The sequence below is a fragment of the Salvia miltiorrhiza genome, chromosome 5 (assembly GCF_028751815.1).
Source record: "Salvia miltiorrhiza cultivar Shanhuang (shh) chromosome 5, IMPLAD_Smil_shh, whole genome shotgun sequence".
Taxonomy (NCBI): domain Eukaryota; kingdom Viridiplantae; phylum Streptophyta; class Magnoliopsida; order Lamiales; family Lamiaceae; genus Salvia; species Salvia miltiorrhiza.
The window spans coordinates 16,437,279-16,454,470 of NC_080391.1; the positions used below are offsets into that span (position 1 = coordinate 16,437,279).

The following is a 17,192-nucleotide window of genomic DNA, read 5'->3' on the forward strand; positions in this document are numbered from 1 at the left end:
TGTTCACACCGACCATGCGGCCATCCGGTATTTATTTGAGAAGAAAGATGCCAAGCCGAGGTTGATAAGGTGGATCCTCCTCCTTCAAGAGTTTAATATTGAAATCCGAGATAGGAGAGGATGTGAAAATGTTGTGGCGGATCACCTTTCAAGACTTGAGAATCCCGTGGAAGGGGAAAATGCCGATGTGCCCATCAATGAGAATTTTCCCGATGAGCAAATCTTGCAAGTCAAGACCCACACCCCATGGTATGCGGACTACGTCAACTATCTTGCATCCGGCATTCATCCACCACCCGAGTTGAATCGTTACCAAAGAAAAAAATTCTTTCATGATGTGAAATTCTTCTTATGGGATGAGCCGTTCTTGTATCGACGATGTGCCGACACCATCATCCGGCGGTGTGTACCCGAAGAGGAATGGGGAGCTATTATGAGGGAGTGTCATTCTTCCCCTAGTGGAGGGCACTTTGGCACCAACCGAACCGCTTTTAAGGTGCTTCAAAGTGGCTTCTATTGGCCAACTATTTTCAAGGATTGCCACTCATTTATTTTGAGTTGTGATCAATGCCAAAGAATGGGAGGAATATCAAAGAAGCACGAGATGCCCCTTAACAATGTGATTGAAGTTGAGCTCTTTGACGTATGGGGCATAGACTTTATGGGCCCATTCCCAATGTCTTTCGGCTTCCAATACATTTTGTTGGCCGTGGAGTATGTTTCAAGATGGGTGGAAGCAATTCCTACTCAAACCAATGACTCCAAAGTGGTGATCAAGTTCCTTCAAAAGAATATTTTGACAAGGCATGGAATTCCAAGGGCCTTGATAAGCGATGGAGGATCCCACTTTTGCAACAAGTGGATGGAAGGACTTCTCAAAAAGTACGGGGTGAAGCATAGAGTGACAACGGCTTATCATCCCCAAGCCAATGGTCAAACCGAGTTGGCAAACCGGGAGATTAAACAAGTGCTAGAGAAGACGGTGAATGGGAGCCGGAAGGATTGGTCTCTCTTGCTTGATGACGCACTTTGGGCATATCGAACGGCGTACAAGACACCGCTTGGCATGTCACCATACCAACTTGTATACGGGAAGTCATGTCATCTCCCCGTAGAGTTAGAGCACAGGGCATATTGGGCGGTCAAGAAGCTCAATTTTGATTTCAAGAAGGCCGGCCAAGCTAGAGTCTTTCAACTCAATGAGTTGGATGAATTTCGAAGTGAGGCATTTGCAAGCTCAAGCCTCTACAAAGAGAGGACCAAGAGGTTTCATGATAGGATGATCCACAAACGGGAATTTGCACCCGGGGATGAGGTCCTTCTCTTCAATTCCCGCCTTTCACTCTTTCCGGGAAAGCTCAAGTCCAAATGGTCGGGCCCATTCCTCATCAACAAGGTCTCCCCCAATGGAGCTATTGAATTGAAGGGCAACGATGGACGCACTTTTGTGGTGAATGGCCAACGCATTAAGGCATACTTTCGAGCCGAGCCACGAGAGAAAGTGTCCGTCATCATTCTCGCCGAACCAAAGACATGACACCATCATGAAGACGTCGAGCTCACGACGTTAAACTAAGCGCTAGTTGGGAGGCACCCCAACAAGGTATCTTTAATTTTTGCAAGTTCAATAAACACACATATACATAGGTATTATATATTCATCTATGTATATATTTTTATATGTGTGTGATTTCTTTTGTTTGTGAGTTTAAATCTTGTTTATCTTAAAAAAAAAAAAAAAAAAAAAAAAAAAAAAAAAAATTGAGAGAAAAACGCATAAAAATTGAATTTTTTCAGAGGTGAGACTCCCAGGGAGCCCGCGGTCACCACCCGCGGCCGCGGGGTGGGACCGCGGGCGAAACGCGCTGATCCAGGGATGTCCCGCGGTCACCACCCGCGGCCGCGGGCGGGACCGCGGGCCTCCTGGCCCCGCGTTGACCTGTGTTGACTCGGGTTTTTAACCCTTTTTCACCCATTTTTCTCACCTTTCACTCTCATTTCACACCACCCACGAAATTACACACTCTTCCTCCTCACTTTCACTTCCAAATCCAACTACAAGGTATGTTTTACTTGCTCTCATTCCTTCATTTTTACATTCTAAGCATGATTTAGAAGATTTTTACCGATTATTTTGTGATATTTTGCATTCTACATGTTTATATGCAATTAGGGCTCAAAATTAGGATTTTTCCTACATTGTGCTACATTGTTGAATTGATGATTTTAATTGCTTCTATTCATGTCTAGGATGATGGGTCTTTCATTTAATTGCAATTTAATCGGTGAATTTATGCTTAATTGACATTATTGCTTAAGAATTTGCTTGTGTTGGGTGTAGATAAATGTCTAAGTTTGGGGGGGAGATTTTGGTGATTGTGGGCTTGATTTTGATGCTATGTGTTGTTGTGAGATGCATTGTGATGGTGTGATAAATTTATGTGCTTTTAGAATAAGAATTCGCCCGTTTCCCGGGCTAATTTGCTTAGTTAAGTTGTTTTCTAGTATCTTGTTGTTGACGTTTGCTGTGTCAAATAAAGACTCACACTTGGTTTTGTAGGCACATTTTGCTATGGCACCACGTGTAACAAAGGGCAAAGGAAAGGGGAAGGCCAGTACCTCCCGTGCCGATGAGGTGACTATCACTCGGCACACTCCTCAATTCTATGGGATTCGACTTCCTACTCCGGACTCCCGCGAACGTTGGGAGCAACTTTGTGCCATTCCTCACCGGCAATGCCGGTATATTTGCTCGGAAACTATCGAGGCCATGGGAATAGCCGAAGACATTTGGTCTTTGGCGGATAGAGGCGGATGGCGGCGAGTAATCACTGGGGGATGGTTAGCATACCGAGGGCTCACTCTTGAGTTCCTCTCCACATTCCAGCTCATCAAGTCCAACGGAGCTCCATCAAGAATCTCTTTCCAACTCGGGAATGAGCCCCGAGAGCTAACTATTGATGAGTTGGACGAGATTTTGGGTTGCCCCCAAGGAGGAGCATACGCCGGTGGGTTAGAGTTCAATCCCACCCGTATGTGGGAACGATGTCACTTTCGAGGCGTGGAGGAGATTGCAGGCTATGACTCCCGGCGATCAAAGGCGGCGTCATTGCGCAACCCGGTTATCCGCCTTACCCAACGGGCCTTCGGGTTCACTTTCCTAGGTCGGGAGAATGTGGGCTTTTGTCGGTCGAATGAGCTCTTACTCATTCAAGGCGCCCTCACCAACATCTCCTTATCTCTTGGGTGTCTTTTGGCCGACCAATTCGAATCTCAAGCTCACACAAGAGGGGGCAAAATATGCATTGGAGGCATGATCACCCCTATAGCGACACATCTTGGGGTGGCTATTCAAGAAGACCCCATCTCCTGTGACATCCTCCTCGACCGACGTTGCCTAGTGCAACAACACTTTCTCGCCTCCGGGAGACAGCTTTTGTGGATCCTCAAGGGCGACAACGGCAATGTGTACTTCCCATTGCCCAATCCAGCCCTTACCACCATCATGGGCCCCGGGGAGGCCGCTAACCTAGGCATGCGTCAGCCCGCCCACTTTGCCGCCACCATTGCTCACCTCCAAGACGCACATGCACAACAACACGCCCCCGAGGGCGAGGAGGACGAGCAAGCATATGAACCAGGTGGTGAGATACCTCAACCACCCCCGGCGTATCCAGGAGGGGGTGTCGGATTTGAGGATAGGATGATGGGCCGCTTTGACTCCTTCCAAGCCGCAAACATGGCCCGCTTTGATGCAATCCAAGAAGAGCAAAGAAGGCAATATGAAGCCTTTTTGCAATACCAAGAGGATGAGCGGCGCCGCTACGAAGAGCACATGCGCCACTTCCATGCCTTCCATGGCCCCTTCCCGCCACCGTAGTCGTGCCCGTACCATTGTGAGTCCGAGCCAACTTATCCTTCTCTTTTCCTCCAACCTTATTTCCACTTTGTGTGAAATAAGTTTGGGGGGGAGGGGGAAGATGGATTAGTTGTCTCGTTTATCTTGTGTTTTTGCATGTTTTATTTTTGTTATGTTTTGAATAATTGAAAGACTTTTTGATGTTTTGATTTTTGTTGGGATAATTGTAACAAATTTTGTGAGGATGATTTGTTTGTTATTGGGCTTATGATATGATTGTGTTTTTGAAAAGAAATTGTTATGTATCACTTGTTGATTTTGCATGAAGAGTTTGAACTTGTGATGATGAGCTAAATGTTGTACCTCCAAGAACTTGAAAAAGAAATGAGCTTGTGAGAATTGAGCCTTCGATTGTCATACATTTACAATCTCATTTTGTTCTTGAGTGTAAATCATTTGAGCATGTGTGTTGATCTCTAGAACTTGCCATGAGTCCTCTCTTGAAAATAAAAGTAGATGTGTTGTTAATATTGAAGTGATTTAAGGCCATCTTTGTTAGCCACTTAACTCAAATTGTGTCCAAATTCTCATATGATCCTAGTTTACCCCTTTTGTGCCTTGTAGCCTTTCTTTGAATAACCAATAATAAAGGGGTAGAACCTAGAGTGTTAGTGGTTGCTTTGATGAAGAAAAGTTTGGGAAATGATTGAAAGTGCTTATCAAGCTTTGATTAAGTGAAAATCACTAGTCCCCTATGAGCTCAAAAAGAAAAAGAAATGAAAATGAATGTGAATAAAAGAGCATAAAGGGGAGTGATTTGCCTTTTGAATCATGGCCATGATAGATATCACTAAGGATGAAATGCAGGGATTGTGGTTTATGTTTGATAAGAGAAATAGTGAAGTCGATTTGTTCATTATGATTATTTGATCGTGGGATGAGTCACTTTGCCTAAAAATTACTCACCTTACCAAAGAACCCTCATTACAACCCAAGGAAAGCCCTTTTTGATCTTTATTTATAACACATTGAAGTATAAAGAGTTAGGATAAATGGCAAGCTTATGGTAGATTGCATGCATTGTTTCAAGTTGAGTGCAAACACGTCCATTCTAAACACTTGAGAGTTGAGTGCACCATTGAAACATCCACCTTTGTGAGGATTCAAGCTTGGAGGCTCTAATGTTGAACTCTTTGACACTTGTGATTTCTTGAAATGCACATCTACTTGTGATACTCATTTGAAAAAAAAATTGTTGAAGCCTTTGAAATGACACCAATTCATGCTTACATGTTTGTTTACTTTTATTTCTCTTCTCTTCGTCGTTTGGGGACAAACAACACTTTAAGAAATCCCCCATCACGCACACACCACGATCTTCATTCTGTTCCACGATGGTTTTGATAACATCCCATAATCTTGACTTTTCTTCCGACTCTGCTGGTGCATAAACATTAATAAGACAGCACCCAAAATCCCCTTGAATCCATTTTCCGTTCACAATCACAGCCCCGCTAACCTCCCACTTGCTAGAAGCTTGGAAAACTTCTTTGTTCCAGGCACAGACCAACCCACCCGACCTCCCTTCAGAGTTCCGACAAGCGAGATCAAAATTGGCATTTCCCCACCAAGAGTTACACAACGAAAAATCAAACTCAGTCATTTTCGTTTCTTGAAGACAACAAAAATCGATTTTTTGCAATTTGATGATATCACAAACATCTTTCTGCTTCGCAATACTCCCAAGGCCCCTAACATTATAGGAAAGAAGATTCATGGAGACTTACTCTTGTGACTCCCAGCTTCTGCCCTCGCGATCCCTCCCTCTTGGCCATCGATTTGCTCAGCCATCTCTTGATTTGAGAGCTTGCTTGACAGCCCTAATTCTTTCCCTAATTCCCAAATTTCCACACCTTCTGATTCCAAATTTGAAATGAAGTTACCCCAATTGCTCTTTTCTTGCTCTCTCTCTTTCGCATTTTTCATCTTTTTGGACTGTTTCTTGTTGTTTTTACCGAGCTTTTTGCCCAATTTTTCTTCCCCAGGAACAGCCTGAATCGAGGGGTAGCACTGCGCAGGTTCCGGCTGCACAGAAAGTCTTTCCCGGCCCTCGCTGGTCTCTGCTTCGAGACCATCCTCGAAGGCTTGAAAGTCATCAAAAATCTGACAGGACGAGCTCACTCCCTCCGTTGTCCTCTGTATTTCTTCTCCCCTGCCCATTGAGACGCCTTCGTCGATTGTAACCTCGGTCTCCCCAGCTAATTGAATCCTTGCAATGACCGGGCCATAAGTGGTTGGAGAAATCTGGGCCGCTGGGGCTTTATTCCCTACTGGGCCGAAATCCATAGAACTTAAAAGAGTCATTCCTTCCAGCCGTTGGGCTTCGGTTGGGCCAAAGTTGGGCCAACTCCCCCTCAGCCCACCACTCTTTTTACTCCCATCGTTCCCCGAAAAACACCCAGACTCAACCTCACCACACGCAACATCCTGTGCCGCCACCCCATCATTTGTTGTCAGGGCCTTGGTTTCCACAACGGCACACGTATCAGGAATCGAATAGACGGTTCCTTGGGAAACTGAAACGTCCCCATCGTTGTAGATCTGATTATGCTCATCCTCGAACATTGCTTCTGCCGGCCCCATTGAGTCCTCCTCCCAAGACCAGCCGGAATCCGAATCCGATCCCTCCTCCTCCGCCTGAAATTCCATAGAAGGATTGAAAGGTTCACGGACCTCCTCGATTCGAATATTGAAACAGGCCCCCTCGATCGCACATTCCACAGTTCTGTCAATTGAAAAGAGACCCGTGGAAACTTGGATGAACGCAGCATCAATCTTTTCTCTTGTTTTGGTGCCATCATGAATATTCAGAACCGAACCAAAGCGAGCACTTGCAGCGTTAAAAAATCGAGGATTCCAAGCATGTAGCGGAACTCCTATCCATTTGGTCCATACCACTCTTTGATAGGCAACATCGTCGGGTTTCCATTTTCTGCTCCATTGGAACAAAAATTGAAGCCATTCGTCCATCTTCTTTAAGAGATCTTCTGTATGTTCCTCGCCGACACTTTGGAGGAGCACCATATTCCCACCTATCAACGAGGCTTTCAGTTTCCCAGAGCATTCCCCTTGGATTTCATCCTTGACCTCTTCCCACCGGAACTCTAGTTTAAATTTTCAGCATATTATTTGAATGAAATAATTTTTTATTTTTATTTTTTATAATTTTATTTTTAATATTTTACGAAAAATTATGTCCACCAATAGTGTCATATTTTTGTTTGAATTGAGGACGTATATTGTATGTGTAGCTCGCTGCAAGTCTAGAATCATAACCACCGCGCATCGCGCGGGAGATACACTAGTATATATAAAAAGTAAAGTAAATGTAATTTAATTCAATTGCAAGGATATAATTGGAATTGGAGTGAAAAATTATAAAATGTTGACTACATTTTTTAAAAAAAAAGAAGAAAAAAAAACTGTACACGTATAAAAGCAACAACCGTTTTTTTTTTTTTTTTTCATTCAATTTCTTTTCTAATTAGTGATTTTTAAAAATGTAATTCTCTCAACAACAAAAAAGATGTACATATTGACAGCTTTTATTTTAGGAGTGAGTTTTTTTAATTCTATTTCTTTTTTCTAAATCCAAAACATATGTTTCCTCTTTCCTTAATATTTTATTCTTTAAAAAATACAATTTGCCCTTTACATCTTACATACAAAAATTAACAAAAATGCAAAAGATGTACATATGTTTTTTTTTTCATACAATTTCTTTTCTAAATACAATATTTTATTCTTTTTTCTAAATCCAAAACATATGATTATTTTACATCTTACATACAAAAATTAACAAAATACTTTTGATTTGAGATAAAACGTATAGAAAATAAACAAATATATTATGAGCATTTGAAAAAAAAAAACATTTATATTCTATCATTCAAATTCTTTTCTTTCCCTTTAAGATTCGAGTTATTCAATTTTTTTACTATTTCCGTTTTCATTCTTTGCCCTTTTTTTTAACGTTCGATTGTATTTATATATCACATTCTCTTTATGAATATGTGTAATCTGTTTATCTTTCGTTCTTTCTTTGTAAATGTGTTAATCATACTATGTAATTTTAGTTTTAGCTACAAAGAGTAAATTATTAGATACATGAATTTCAATGTATATATATACAAAATATATATATAAAAATATAATAATAATTTGTATACAATAGGATCTGTAACTGTAACTTTAACTTTTGATGCAACAATGACATGTTAATGTTGAAGTTGCATGTGAATTCACGATTACAACCTCCATAATTTTTTATATAATTTAATTATAATTAATTTTAAAAATATGTTTGTAACATTATCAATATAATAATATTTGATCCATTTTTATTGCATAGGTCAGTAATTTATTTAAATAAACTAATATTAAAATAATTATAAATTAATATGTCAATGAAAATATTTACAAACATTTACCTTTTCAAAGTAGAGAAGATGGTGATTTTTTTAAGATGGTTATTAATTGTTCAACAATTAGCTTTTCAAAGAATGTTGAAATTTAGTGACATTATACCTAGATATAGACGCATGTTATATCTTTTATATGAATTACTTAGGTTATATTAAAATATTAGATCACTTTGCAAATAATAAATTTGGTATAAAATTACTAATATTAAATGTAAACAAGTCCTTCTATAAGAGGAAATCAAATAAACAAATGCTATCTTCTTTTTCATATTTTTTGCACACTCAATTTCTTTGTTCTTAGCTCTTAGCTTGATTTTCTACACTTTTTTATAAATTTACCATAGTTTAATACCCAACTCAATATTACGCGAGTCTAAAATTATATTTACCGCGCATAGCGCGGGAGGTACACTAGTAAGGTTAATTGCTAAATATTTCACCAACTTACGTTCACCTAAGTTTAATTTTAGATATATTTACAGAGGGAAAATGGTCAAAACACCCTTTATATTTATCCTAAGGTACAAAGGAGCCCCGAAAATGGTCAAAACAACCTTTAAATTTATCCTAAGGTACAAATAAACCCCTCAACTTTTTTAAGGTACAAATATACCCTTAATAATATCACCTTGTATTGATATTTATGCCCACCCTTAACAGTAGGGCTGTGCATTGGTTCAGAATCGAACCGAATCGACTTAATATGTAAAAATCGAAACCGAATTGAATTGTATAGAAGTCGAACCGAACCGAACCGTCAAAAGACCAAAAATCGACTAAAATCGAACCGGTTGAAACCGATTGGTTTCGGTCGGTAATCGAATCACCATTTTTTAATTTTTTTCGAAAGAAACGCTAAAATCACCAAATTCTCAATTACAAATGGTTCAATAACGAGCCTTATTCAAAACAAAAATAATCAAAGCATACTTCACACTACATCAGAATAAAATATCTAAATCCCCATACTTAAATATTGGTCTGCTGCGGAGGGGAGGCCGGGGAGGTGTGGCGCTGGTCTGCTAGCGGCGAGCAGGGGAGAAGGGCTGCATCGTCGCGTTGATGCAACGTTCAGTTTCAAAATCTTTCTTTTGTTTTAAAATATATTTTATAAAATATACTCCCTCCGTCCACCAAAAATATGCCACAATTTCCTTTTTCGTCCGTCCACAAAAAATATGCCACTTCCATTTTTAGTAGTAGGGTCCACACAACTTCACTCACATTTAAAGTGGGACCCTTACTCCACTACCAACTTTACTCACATTTTCTTAAAACCCGTGCCGAAAGCAAAGTGACATGTTTTTCGTGGACGGAGGGAGTACTCCCTTTGTCCCGCCGAGCTTGAGTCGTATTCATTTTCGGGCCGTCCCAGCTAGCTTGAGTCGTTTCCTTTTTTTGGCAAAGATTAGAAAAATTAATAACCCATTAAAGCTACTAATTACATCCTTATTTTTCAACCCATTTTCACTTTTTCTCTCTCAAACACATTATTTACAAATTTACAAACATACTTACATAACTAAACAATAGCTCATTAATTTTCGTACAAAAGAAACGCCTCAAGCTCAACAGGACGGAGGGAGTATTTTATATAAAATATTAAAATAATATATATATATATATATATATATGTGTGTGTGTGTGTGTGTGTGTGTGTGTGTCGGTTCGGTTCCCGACCAATCTATTATTTGAGAACCGAACCCTGGTCGATTTTTTATTTTAAAAATCGAACCGATAACTGAACCATTTTTCTCCGGACCGAAACAAACCAAAAATCATCGGTTCAGTCAATTTTTTAGGTCCGATTCAGTTTTTGCTCACCCCTACTTAATAGCAGTTCAATGTAGATTTTCATGCAGCTCAAAGTATACATTTTTAACTTTGCCTCGTGGCGTTTGGTTGAGATTATAAGCTTTTAAAATAACATAAATAGCTTATAAGCTGTTTTAAAATTTATAAACTCTGTAAAATATCTTAAAAATTGTTGAAGTTTATAAGCTTTTTAAAATAAGCTTAGCCAAACATCCTCTTAGTCGTTCGAGTTAAGCTTCGATTAGAATATCATGATCATCCCATCACAGACCAAATCTTCAAACATCTTTATGTAGTTTGCAAGACGACTTTCCAAGTGGTTGTCTAAAAAATCTTGAACGAAATTTATGAAATAAAAATCTTAAAGTTAACAGGAGTCGACGACGGTGGATTTGACTAGGGTTACGAAATGGTATAAAAAATTAATAGTAGGTAACATCAGGGATGTATTTGTACGTAGAGCTTATGTATAATTTGTGGGGCAATGGCCTAGGGCCCCAAATTTTTTTGACTCAATAGTATTATGCCTTGGTTAAAAAAAAAATATTCTTACCTATTTTAAAAGAATTATGCAGTAACAAAAGTAATTAAATTTTGGGCTCCAAATTATTGAGTTTGTTAAATTTTCATATTGGTTTTCCAATGTTTATATTTTTTTTTTGATGAAATTACATTATAAATAATACAAACCACACACACACCCCACCTAGTGGTTATTGTGGCCGAGAGTACTCGAACCTGTGACCTCTTAGACAACAGGCAACCACCCTAACCTCTAGGCCATCCCAAGGGGACTCCAATGTTTATATTTCATATATGATATTGTTGATTATGCCCATTACTGTAGTTTCAGTTGAAATATGTTTTTTAAAATTAAAAATTAATTAAATTATATTTACGTTCTACTATATTTCAAGAAATGTTAAATGGATTATCATTTTATAAATTGAAAATGAGGTATTTAAAAGATGGGTAAAAAAGGGCCCTTATAGAAATGTTAAATGAATTATAGTTAATATTCAAGTTATCCAGCATAGTCGCAATTATGAAAGATTATCATATGCAACAAGTAAAAAAATGCCCATTTTTTCTTGTCGCACAGGGCCCCATAATGTCAGGGCCCTGTTTGTACGTACCTTAAAAAACTTAGGGAGCTTTCTTTTACCTTTGATTAAACATAGATGTTTTCGACCATTTTCCCTTTTTATATTATTATTACAACATACCACATCTCATGTGACGTACATAAAGTTGGATCAAGACTAGAACTGAAATGTCAAAATATATTGAATTCAATAGTATGATTGTGTATCTAGCTAAAGGTATGTGTACACTTGAAATTATATTAGTAGTCAAACGAAATTTATTGGGAGCACAAAGATGCAAGGAAATGAAGCCTCGCACACATGGCTAATTAAAGAATATAAAATGGCCCTAACTAATTTATCCGATGGATCTACACCCTATAAAATCTAAATGAAACAATGAAATAATTTCACCTCTTGATCCAAAGATCAGTAATCCGGGAAGGCCTTGATGTAATCCATGAAGGACGGCGAGATGGCGGCGGGAGACTGGAACATCGAGTTGGGGCGCTGCGAGCAGAAGAAGTCATTGGAGGCCGGCGTAAAGAGCGGCGCCTCCAACAAGAAGTTGTTTGACATTTTGTACATGCCCGAATCCTGCTTCACGTCTCCCATCACACTCTCATCATCAGTTACAACCGACGACGTCGTCTCGCTGCTCTCGTCGGCGATGGCGCTGTTGTTCACCTCCTTTTGGTCGGAGTCCGACTTCACCGATGTGTCATCTTCGTCGTCTCGCGACATGCCGGTGAGCCTCTGCACGAGGATCATGAAGTCGTGCGGCTGCGCGTGGATCACCTTCGGGGAGTGCGTGTAGATGATCACCGGCTGCCGCTTCGCCGCCGCCGCCTGATTGGGATGCGGTTTGTGAATGACGTGTGAATCTTTGTTGACTCGCAGCGGCGGAGGGCGTGGGCCGTTGATCACTCCCTTTGTGGCGTCACTATCTTGAAACTTTAAAGGGCTCATGCCTTTCTTCATATAAAAATGGAAAGAAATGGGTGCTTTTTCCTTGGTTGGATTGAGGTTAAGGATAGGAAAAAGGTGGCTTGAGAGTGGGGGCCTTTTGCTTATATATAGAGGTGATGAAATAGAAATATGATAAGTAATAAGATTGAAAGTCTACTCTTTATATATAAATGTGATGAATTGTTTTGATTGGCCCGCGGTTTCTGACCGTTGAAAAATGTGTTGCGGTGGTGGAATAGTAGGGTTTATAGTAGAGTGGTGGTGGAGAAACAGTGGTTGGTTTCACTTTCACCGCCTTTTTTTGCGGTGGCGGGTCACTCTGCCGGCTTTATCATGTATTCTCTTAACAACTTCTCAGATGATTAATCTATGCTTTACACCTAATTTATCAGGTATTTAACATATTCATTTAAGTATTTTTTTCAACGCATACATTTCAGACTAATGAAAACTTACATTTTAATTCCCAAATTATTGACATTTTTATGATTGCATTCTCATCTAAAGGCATAATAGTCAAACACCGGAATTATAAAAATTTTAACAAACACATTTTGAAACAGACCGAAAGTTGAGCTGGACTTTAAATAAAAGAAATTAAATATAGTAAGTTCAAAACGAGTTGTTTTAAATCAAGATTTATTCCAAGGACTTGAAGTTGATGCCAATGTCAAATTATTTTTAATTTATTTTATTAACATTTAGCTCAACTTCTGATGCCAAGTATAATTTAATTATTAAAAGTCGTCAGAAATTAAATCCAAGAACATAATTGCTAAAAGTCTTATAGTTCGGCTACTTAATTATTATTTTTTTAAATTTAATTGGGACTTAATTGTAAAAGTTCTAGGTATTAAAATCTAATTTTTAAAAATTATTGTGTATTATATACTCTCTCGGTCTCACAAAAACGTGAACAATTTGTCATTTGAGACCGTTTCACAAAATCATGAATATTTGATTTCTTTTACACTATCCATTTATTTTTTATCCCTCAATTTCATACTTATTCACAAAAAATTCATTATGATTCACCACTATTTTTCTCCAATTAACTCATTACTCTCACATCACTTTATATCTTATAAAGAAGTATATCATCGTGAATACTACATTCGTCAATGGTTATAAGTGGCGTTAGCACTGTATTAAATTATTAATCGAAAATCTTGACATTTCAATTTTCACGCATGTGTGAAAGTCAAAAATCTATATTTCGCAGTGCTTCATAATCAGATCGGATTTATCTTCAACCCCGTCGTGCCGGTTTGAAAAGCTCATGCGTATATTTTTTCGCATGTTTCAATAGATTCTACATTTATTTTTGTCTAAAGAATATGAATATTGTTTGTATTCACATTAATATGTATTTATATGCATGGGTATTAATTATTTAATTATAAAGATTATTAGCTTGTAAATACACAAACTTTGTTCATTTCCTAAAATTTAACATGACTTTTATTTTCTACCCAAATACATGAACATAGCGTTTTTTTTAACACCAACAAAGAAAAATTCTATTTACTGTTGACGTAGAGGCGGAAATACATGACGTGAACTACAAAATATGCAATTGAATAGAGTAGTTGTATTCAATATTTTGATTGGAGAGTGAATGACATGATATTCCGGCCTTCACGTCAATAATATATTAGAGTTTTTCCTTATCGATATCAAAAATAAGAAAAAATGCTAAGTTCATCTATTTAATGTTAAATCTCAGAAAATGAACAAATTTTATGTATTTACATGCTAATAATCCTAATTATAATCACACCAATTTTGACTTACCAGAACACGAAGTATAAATATTCTTATAAAACAGTAGATTTTCTTTTTATGGAGAGGCTCCAAATAATTGATCACCATAAAGTATTGTGTTTGGCATAAAATTCGATGCCAAATTTATTCGGTTAGAAGATGGTCAACTTTCTTCTTCAATTAATATTTTCGATAAATTCCACTTTTTCTAAAAATGTGACAGTTCGATGTGACAAAGAACTATATAGAATAATGCTATTTTAGGAAGTTTTGAATAAAGTTTTCAACAATGACAAGTTAATAATAATATAATTATGATGTGGATAATGGGCATGTTTTCTTCAAGAAAATAGCCAAAAGATAAAAATAAAGCCTATAAATAAAAATTTAAAAGGGTGTTATTTATTCTTTTTATAAATATTTTTTAACTCTTTAATGCCATGAAGATATTCATTTCACAAGTCGCATATATAAGTGACGCGAGCAGAAGGCTATGAAGTTTAGGAATGACAATGGATATTGGACCCGGCCCAAATTCATGGATTCGAATCCGCTTTTCAGGATTTGGATTTCAAAGTTTTGGACTCGATGAGTCTGGAACGGATCTAGATCTCAATTAAAAAAATGGATTTGGATCTTAAATTTTTAGATTCGGATCCGCCCCAAATCCGACCTGTGGACCCATTTTTAATATATATTATTTATATTTTATATTTACTTTTCTAATAATATAAAACATAAATATAAATATTAAAAATCAATACACAGTACTAATACTTTACACAGTATAAATATTAAACTTAAATATAAATATTAAATATAAATATAAAACATAAATAAATATTAAAAATTAATATAACAGTAGACCCACAGATCTGACGGATATGGATCTGGATCATAAATTTTCAGATCCGTTGGATTAGGGGAGGATCTGGATCGATAAAAATAAAATGATTCTGGATCTGATACTTATAAGACGCGGTCCAGATCTAGCCCATTGCCATCTCTAATTAAGTTCTATTCCGACCTAGTCAGATCTAAACAAGCAAACGTAGCTATGAAGATAAAAGAGGCGCTAGGTTCGTCTCTCAAAACAAAGTTAACAATTAACATGCAAAATACAATCAAATCTGAAGGGTCTATAAATATTAATGCCTCGGTGCCATTGGCGGATCTGGGGCCCCCTCCTAATTTTATTTTTTTTAGTGTATATATATATAGGGACGAAAATAAAACTACCCACTTTGATAAAATGTCTATGGAAACTACCCACTTTGCTTTGATGTTGATAGGTAGACATTGAAATTTGAAAAAGTTCTTAATTAGACTTTCTTACACAAGTACAATTGGTGTAAGAAATGTGTAAGATAGGTAGTTAAGAATGGTTCAAAATCTGAGAAAATGACATTAATTGCTAACTCACGTCAGTTTCAAGCACTGTAGGTTTAAAAAATTTGATAAAATAGGCTACGTTTATGCGTTATAAAATATCAATACGCAGGAAAAAAATTTCAAATTTAGGTATATTGTGAACAAAAATTATTCTAAAGCCAATGGAGTAACAAGCCTCCCATAAACCCAAGCCGCCTGCATAAGCCTCGAGGTATTTTCACGCGCGGCTTTTGCAGAAGGCTAGGGTTTATGGGAGGCTTGTTACTCCATTGGCTTTATAATATTTTTTAGTTGACAATAAATCTAAACTTGAATTTTTTAGATTTTTATTAATGTTTTATAACCCACAAACGTGCCCTCATTTCGTATTTTTATATATATATATATATTTGCACATAAAATAATAGGAAATTATCAATTAAAAATATCCAACCTCATATATTCTGAACCAATATAATGTTATCTAGCTAAAAATGTGATAAGCCTCCCAAAAACTATTAGTCGGCGTCACTAGCCTCGTGTAAATTCACCGAAGGCTAGTGATTCCCGCAAACGATTTTTGGGAGGCTTGTTGGTCTGCTAGGTAGGAAATACTTTTTAGTTTCACAATATATATTATTTTGTAATTTTTCGCATTGTCATGAATGTTTCAACGTAACATACATATCCTTATTTTGTATTTGTATTTTTTTTGTTAATTTTTCAGAAAAAAAGTACATGCTGACATGAAATGTAAGAGAATATGACTCTGCAAAAGGTTGGATGGTAGTGAGGCTTTAATGCTCACTTTATGCATGCATTCCATTGCACATGAAATAATAGGTTGAATTGTACTAAATGAACAATAAATTTCACGTGAATTTATAAGGAATCTAATATTAGTCCTTATAAAGGCTGCATGTGTGAATGAGAATACACAAATTCAAATACTCATAGATTTGAGAAGTGATTTTTTGCGAGAGGTGGTGCAATTTGTGTTGAATTTCTGCCTCAAAAGGTGATTATCTCATATTCTTCGTATAAATTATCGTTTTCATGTTTGATTGTATGTTGGTTTTAATTAAAAGAGCATGTTTTACATTATATTCATGGTGATTATCTCATATTCTTCCTAGTTATGTATATTGTGAAAACAATTTATCTGTAAGACATGGAATTAATATGAATTAACAAACAAGCCTCCCAAAAATGATTGTACTTAAGAACAAGCCTTTGTCTTTTTTTGTGCACGGCTTGTGCCGAAGGACCTTCATTTTTGGGAGGCTTGTTGGTTAATTCATATTAATTACATGTTTTATATAGGATTCAATCGATATAAAAGTGAAAAATAACATTACAGATATTCACACTTATTGGATTAATTGATATGTTCATGACGGATAATAATAAATGGTTTTCTTTGGGATATCAATTGCAATATATTTAAGGAATCATAAAAACTCTAAACATTGAACAAGCCTCCCAAAAAGTTGAGTGCACGAGCAAAAGCCGTTCATCATTTTATGGGCGGCTTGTGATCGCCCACACAAATGTTTGGGAGGCTTGTTGGAGTTTTAGAGTTTTTATGATGTTTTAGAAGTTTTTCAACTCTCAGATTTTACAAATTGTAATTAGAAATTAGACTTTTATAGTTATGACCACCATTGACATGTCATGACAACTATGAGTTGTAATTATGACTGAGAAGTTTGACAAACATATAATGTTTAGAACAAAAGTTGAGTACATGACATAATATAACTTATGAAGCCTTGGTCATGCATAAAACTGAAAAATAAGCTGAAAAAATCCACAAGCCTCCCAAAAATGATATGCCGGCGCTAA

At 37.1% G+C, this 17,192-nt stretch overlaps 1 protein-coding gene across 1 annotated transcript; it reads right to left on the reverse strand.

Annotated features, from left to right (window-relative positions):
- Positions 1–11,421: 11,421 nt before the first annotated feature.
- On the reverse strand, positions 11,422–12,398 carry LOC130986371 (VQ motif-containing protein 8, chloroplastic-like). Its single transcript, XM_057909768.1, has one exon. It carries the CDS (start codon positions 12,222–12,224, stop codon positions 11,673–11,675), a length of 552 nt encoding a protein of 183 aa, XP_057765751.1. The 5' UTR covers positions 12,225–12,398; the 3' UTR covers positions 11,422–11,672.
- Positions 12,399–17,192: the final 4,794 nt, after the last annotated feature.

Excerpts from the sequence above, each read along its gene's own strand:
- LOC130986371 (XM_057909768.1), bottom strand. The coding sequence starts at position 12,224 with ATGAAGAAAGGCATGAGCCCTTTAAAGTTTCAAGATAGTGACGCCACA.